Raw genomic sequence first — 7,554 nt, forward strand, 5'->3', positions numbered from 1 at the left:
TATTATATTATAATTATAAATAAAGTAGGGGGGTGGAGCCTGTCTGTGATGGCGGCGGCAGATCGTGAGTAGCTGCATCTCCGACAGAATCCCCCTACGCCGTATTGAATGAATTGAAACGGATTATACAGGTCTGACTGCCCGAGACTAAGCCGAGACTAAGCCCAAATCATGGGGGGAAGAAAAGCCCACAAATCCGCCGCGTCCAAAACCCGAAGACGGGGGCGATTAGGCGTCTATGGGCCCCGGAACCAATGGTGCAAGGCCACTGCGGACGGGACGAGAGAGAGGCTGCACAAGCAGCAGACTGAGTTCCACTTCCGGAGCACGGCAAAGAGCATACTGGAGACCAAACGATACCCACCACGGATGGACGACTCATCTCACCGGCAACCTCGGGGACATCGGAGGACTCTCAGCAAGGTACTGATACCTCATTGTATGCATTAGCACAGTCCCTCCCTACGAAAAACGAACTGATACATTTGTTAAAACACATGGAGGAGTCAATAAAAGCTGACTTGACCACCATAAGAACTGAATTATCTCAATTACTAAAGAGGGTAGAGGACACGGAGGAACGACTAGATCAACACTCTAAAGCTATCAAAGAACTGCAGGAACAGAGTAGAATGGCTGGGATAACTAACAGAATGGTGTCATACAGGGTGGACGATCAGGAGAACCGTAATAGATGGAACAACCTAAGACTGAGGGGTATCCCTGAGATAATAGGGGAGAGGGAGCTACCTGATAAACTAAGGGGCATGTTTAACACCCTATTACAACGTTCACCAGCAGCTGAGATGAACTTCGATAGGACACACAGAGCTATGCGCCCCAGAAGGATTGGAGGAGAAAGCCCACGGGATGTAATCGTACGGTTCCACTACTACACAGATAAAGTCCAAATTACGGAATCCCTGAAGCGTACACCAGAACTGGAGATAGATGGATCCAAAATACAGACTTTTATTGATCTGGCTCCGGAGACTTTGGCAAGAAGGAGAACCCTCAAACCATTAACAAAGATATTGCAAGAACAACATATCGTATATAGATGGGGGTTACCCTCGTGCCTTATCGCAACAAGTGAAGGTAGAACAGCGATCCTACGATTCCCAGAGGACTTAGTGGACTTTTGTAATAAACTAGAAATCTCCCCTCCAGAGACTCAAGAGATTACCCTCAATGGTTTTACAGTCCCTAGAATAACAATCGATCGAAGGGGGTAGCAATAGGGTTCAGGAGAAATATGTTTGTGCAGGTACATGCTCGACTGGTGGATACAGAGGGCAGATTTTTATTTCTACAAGTATCTGTTAACGGGAAGGAGTACACGCTGGTGAATATATATGCGCCGAACCGGCTGCAAGTCTCCTTTCTGTTAAAAATACTGACGAGGTTGGGGGAAATACGTAAAGGCACCCTGATAATGGCAGGGGACTTTAATTTATGCATAGACCCCAAGCTAGACACATCATCGAGAAGAGTACGCAACTATATCTCCCACCTTACCCGATTGAGCAGAGTGTTGCGTAAACACCAACTAGTGGACATCTGGAGAATACTACACCCAAAGGAATGGGATTACACCTATTACTCCCAGCTGCACGATTCGTATTCAAGACTGGACTGGATGCTGATCGATCATGTGGCAATAGAGTCGGTGAGGTCTGTAAATATTCTCCCCATGACAGTCTCGGACCATGCTCCGGTTGAACTAGTATTGAATATAAATAACTCAATGGGGAAGCAATACAATTGGAAGCTGAATGACTCCTTGCTACATGATAAATCGGTTATCCAGGAATTGGAATGGGCAGCAAAACAGTATTTTCAGGAGAATGTAACTGAGGGGGTATCACCGGTAATTGTATGGGAGGCACATAAAGCAGTCCTCAGAGGCCAACTGGTCGCAAAAGGAGCTAAGCGGAAGAAAGAGAGGACTAAAGATATAAAAACATTATTAGAAGTAATTCAACAGTTGGAAACAACCCATAAATTAACCCTAAACACGGGAGCTCTCAGGGAATTAACCCTGAAGAGAGAACAATTAAAAGAAATACTGGAGGCGGATACCAAGCGGGCGTTTAACATAACCCAAAGACAACACTCGAGGTGGGGAATAAACCTAGCAAATTTCTGGCGAAGGCACTTAAAACTAAACAAACCATTACGTATATAGCTAAAGTCAAAACTAAAACAGGGGCTACAGTACACTCCACAACTGAAATCGCTGAGACATTTTGGGATTTCTATCAAGAATTATACCAGGTGAAAGGGCCCCCTGAGCAGGGTAAACCCACGGAGGGAAGGGGAAAAATAGAAAAAATGTAAGCATACCTGAAACAGGCAAGACTCCCAATAATGCCTCGAGATATGTTAAATGCGCTAGAAACAGATATTACATTCGAGGAATTCAAAAGGGCAGTGGCTTCAACCCCGACAGGTAGAAGTCCTGGCCCAGATGGATTCACTTTGCTGTATTATAAAAGGTTCCAGGATATTGTAGGTCAAACATTCTGTCAATATGTAAATTCAATAGGAGAAAACTCCAAAATGCACACTGAAGCGCTGAAGGCACACATAACGGTAATCGAGAAAGCAGGAAAGTATCCAAGCCTATGTGCAAGTTACCGTCCAATTTCACCCATGAATGTAGACACCAAGATTTATGCTAAAATATTAGCACATAGATTGCGCCCCTTTATCCCATCATGGATACATACGGACCAAGTGGGTTTTATACCAGGAAGAGAAGCGAGAGATAACGCCCTCAAGACCATATCTTTAATACATGTGGCAAAGAGACAGGGACTCCCAGTCATACTGCTGTCAGTTGATGCCGAAAAGGCCTTCGCCAGAGTAGACTGGAGTTTCATGTTTAACACACTGACCACACTGGGGGTGGGGAAAAGGATTAGGAGTTGGATAGCTGCCCTGTATGATAATCCGAAAGCAACAGTGAGAATCAATGGCTCCCTGTCACAGGAATTCACATTATACAACGGTACACCCCAGGGATGCCCCCTATTCCCGCTTCTGTTTGCTCTCTCCCTTGAACCCCTGTTAGCTACGATTCGTTTGAATCAAAACATCCAGGGAATAGAGACACAAGCGGGGGAAGCTAAAATCGCAGCATATGCAGATGATATCTTATTATAAAATAAAATACCCTAGAATAACTTTGCCCGAGGTACTGAGAGAATTACAAGTTTACGGAGAGCTCTCAAACTTTAAAATCAATTTAGATAAATCTGAGATCTTAAATATAACGGTACCAGAAAAGGAAAGACAAGCTCTTATTCTGTATTTTCCCTTCAGATGGAAACAAAAGACACTCAAATACCTGGGAATTAACTTAACATCTAAAACTAAGGAGCTATATCAACAAAACTATGTCCCACTGTTAAATATAATTAAATCAAATCTGACATCTTACTCTTTGAGAACGCTATCATGGGTGGGGAGAATCAACGCAATTAAGATGATGACCCTCCCAAAAATACTGTTTTTATTTCAGATGATACCTATTGAGATACCTAGGATTTTTTTTCAAATTTTACAGAAGATTGTATCTAAATACGTTTGGCAGAATGGAAGACATAGAATATCCGGGAAGACCTTGAGCAGGGCGAGACAGGAGGGAGGCTTAGCCCTCCCAAAATTTAGGACATATCACATGGCGAAAAACTATGTCCCGATGTTAAACATAATTAAATCAAATCTGGCATCTTACTCTTTGAGAACGCTATCATGGGTGGGGAGAATCAACGCAATTAAGATGATGACCCTCCCAAAAATACTGTTTTTATTTCAGATGATACCTATTGAGATACCTAGGATTTTTTTTCAAATTTTACAGAAGGTTGTATCTAAATACGTTTGGCAGAATGGAAGACATAGAATATGCGGGAAGACCTTGAGCAGGGCGAGACAGGAGGGAGGCTTAGCCCTCCCAAAATTTAGGACATATCACATGGCGGCCCAATTAGTAAGAATAGTAGATTGGACATTCGGGATGGGACAGAAAAGTTGGGCGTCGATGGAGACAGTATATAGCGAGACCCCTCTATCGAGCACAATCTGGATAACACCATCCAAAAGATGCCTGTCGCCAAACACGCTACCACTAACGATTTCAACTATGAGGACATGGGACCGGTTATACCGGAGATTGGGGTGGTTGTATAATTCGATTTTAATACCGCTAATAGGGAATTAATATTTCCCTCCAGGAAGAGAAGATCCTGCCTTTGTAAAATGGTGTAGGTCCCCCAATTTAAAAGTAAAGGACATTCTGTCAGGCAAGGGAATATGCTCTCTTTTAGAACTTAGAGATAAGTGGGGGCCATACCCCCTAGATTGGTGGAGACATCAGCAAATTCTGCATTTCATGCAAACTCTACCTAAACCTCTGAGAATAGATAATGACCTAACGGAACTAGAAACCATTCTGGGAGCCTCAATGGCACCAAAGCATTCCCTCTCACTTTTTTATAAATTTATAAACACGAAGGAAAATAGTTCATCCCCTATATATCTAGATAAATGGGAAAAGGAATTCAACCGAAAGCTTACACAAGAGGAGGAAAGGAAAATGCTACGCTTAGTCAACATCTACTGACGCCAATAAACTTGAGACGAATTATAAATTGATATCACGGTGGTACAATGTCCCACAGAAACTACACAGGATACATAATACAAACGACCCACTCTGTTGGCGGCGGTGTGGAGACGTTGGATCCCATGCACATATGTGGTGGAAGTGTCCTCAGATTAGAACATACTGGGAAATAGTCAGGGAGACCATTAAGACCATTAAGCAAATATGTGACATACAGATCCCTATAGATCCCTGGACATGTTTATTCCACCTTACAGAGGACTCAGAAAGGGGGTATAAGAGATCACTAATACCCCATATGCTGAATCAGCTAAATCACGGATTCCGAGATATTGGGGAACAGATGTAATCCCCTCTATACCGGAATGGTTCGCCAAACTAGACTCAACTAGGTTGATGGTTGAGCTAGTGATGATGAAACAAGATAAATATGAGCTATTCCTTAAGACATGGGGAAAGTGGCAAGAATTTAAAGAATCAGAAGCATACTGTATTCTTGTAAATTAGAAGGGAATGACCAAGGAGCAAGGAATACCAGCCAACCATAGGGGTAGGGGAAACATAAAGGGAATAGGAAGAGAGGCCATGGAAGTAAAGATGTAAACAGCAGAGTCTTGGGAGGGGTGAGGGGGAGATATAAGGAGGGGTGTATGGGAATTATGAAAGAGTAGAGAAAGGTAACAAAGTGATGTCCCAGGAGGGTTAGTCAGAAAGGATAAAATCTAGAACAGGAGGGGAGTTAAAGGACTAGACCCACAGAGAGGTATAAGGATTGGTTTTTATAGGGTAAAGGAAGGGAAGGGGAGGTGGGAGCGAAGGGTAGGGGATTAGAAGGGGAGGAAACACGGAAAGATAGGGGGTTTCACTAGGACTTTGTCACGTATAATGCACAGACACAAAGAGAAGCTATGTTAGAGGTATAAGGCACTTTAGCAATTTTTATGTAGAAGAAGAAACGCGACAAAGCATATTATAAAGCACTAGATAAATCAATAGTATTTATATATACACATATATATATATCACACATATATTAAGATAATTTTTAATTTCGTGTTTCAAACTTCATCATACCTGGGATGTCTACTTTACTCTTGTTTGGACAGATTTAGGTGAGTTATTCCTAAGATTTACTAAGAATTACAGGCCTACAATATAAACAACAAATTTCCAAAAATGTACCGCTTTTGGTACAAAATTCCTGACATAATCATACCGCCAGGGAGGTTAAACAAGCAGCTACATTGGTGTTGGACTGCTAACACAGGCTAGAGTAGTCTTTGATTTTATGGTCAACTAACTTTGAAAAATGTGTTTTTGTTGAAAAAAATTAAGTTTGTGCAGTTACGTTTGCATCAAATTATTTAGTATTCAGTAAATGAATACAAAGTGACTACACTGCAAATCAATGGGTGATGGCGGCTGTATGTAGAAGTTACATCCATAAATCAGCTGTTAGGTACTTAGAATTATGTGAATATGAAAAATTATCTTACCTTTCTGACATAGAATAATTTTTCTCTGCAGCTGAACACACATGTCATTAAGTTGATCAGCTTGCCAATATTTCATAAATACTTTCCGAGTTCCGATCTGCAACATGAAAATATATGTTACTCTTGAATAGCCTCCAATAAGAATGTGTCCATACCGAAGAAAATGCAGCAGTATGACCCCAACTTGATTTAGGAGAGGTCTGTGTTACAGACAAAGAAGTTTCCATTTCTGTGGTTTTGGTGACTAATATGGTATAAAGTAATCATATTTTATCCAACAATGCTGGTTGGGCTCGGGTTGGGGTGAGTATATCTTTTTTTATTTTAGACCCCAAATGAAAACGTGCAGTTAATCCTTAGGCCCCGCTCACATTGAGCGATTTATCGCGCGGTAATTCCCGCGATATCGTGGCTATTTACCGCGCGATATCGCTCTTCAATGCATCTCAATGGGGCAAAGGGTCCTGCTGTCGTGGGTCGTGTGTCGCTACAGCAGGACCCTTTTTGGAGCGGATTTTGCCGCGATTCTCGCTTGCTCAATGCAAGCATTTGCGCGATATCACGCAAAATGCAAATCGCGCGACAAACGTGAACGGGGCCTTACAGTGCGAGGGTAGCCCCACTGTAAGGGTTAATATTATTATTCCCCTGAGTTCTTCTTTAAAAGAGTAACATGCCATAGGAAATTCTAGCTTACTAAAATTAGAGCAGTAAAAGTAAAAAGTCTGATTGCGATTGGCTATTTTACATATCAATATGCTGTACAAAAATGCCCAGCGATATTGTGATTTTTCTTTGCTCTATTTTTTTTTTAAGTCACATTTATCAACATGTATAACATGCTGCTTAGTGCTGGTCTCTAGGTCTGTCAGAAGAAAGCATAACTATTTAGCGTCATGCCCGTATGCCAGGAGTGGTCTCATTATAATACAGTACATATACAGTAGGGATGCATCGATAACGATACTGAGTATTTGGCCAGGTACTTGTACTTGCCCAGATGCTCCGATACTTACCTGACAGCCTGGAGCTGTCTTCCCAGCCAATCAGCAAGCCGGGCCGTGGGTTATGACCCGCCTCCCGGCTTCCTGATTGGATAGGAAGCTGGCTTCACTTGTTGCTAGGCAGCCTGGCTTCTTCACCAATCAGGAAGCTGGGAGGCACATCATGACCCACCGCCTAGCTTCCTGATTGGTCAGGAGGCTAGTCTGCCTCGCAATGTCGCAAAGGAAGTTGAGCCGGTGTTTTTTTCCGATAGAACACCAGCTTCCTGCTAATCTGGGCCCACAGATGCCGGTATAAGTATTGGCGACTACCCAAAAAATAACGGTACTCGTACTTGATACCAAGAACCAGTATCGGCTTGGTGCATCCCTTATATACAGTAGAACATTTGTGTGTGTGTAAATATATAATATATATATA

At 42.5% G+C, this 7,554-nt stretch overlaps 1 protein-coding gene across 1 annotated transcript in view; it reads right to left on the reverse strand.

The window, feature by feature from the left end:
* Nucleotides 1-7,554, reverse strand: part of MYO16 (myosin XVI) — a 214,031-nt gene that overhangs the window by 37,323 nt on the left and 169,154 nt on the right. Inside the window, exon 29 of the mRNA XM_018563152.1 lies at nt 6,130-6,226. Within this exon, the coding sequence (XP_018418654.1) occupies nt 6,130-6,226 (97 nt within the window). The remainder of the gene's footprint in view (nt 1-6,129; nt 6,227-7,554) is intronic.

Source organism: Nanorana parkeri, unplaced genomic scaffold, assembly GCF_000935625.1.
Source record: "Nanorana parkeri isolate BGI_ZX_2015 unplaced genomic scaffold, ASM93562v1 scaffold636, whole genome shotgun sequence".
Taxonomy (NCBI): domain Eukaryota; kingdom Metazoa; phylum Chordata; class Amphibia; order Anura; family Dicroglossidae; genus Nanorana; species Nanorana parkeri.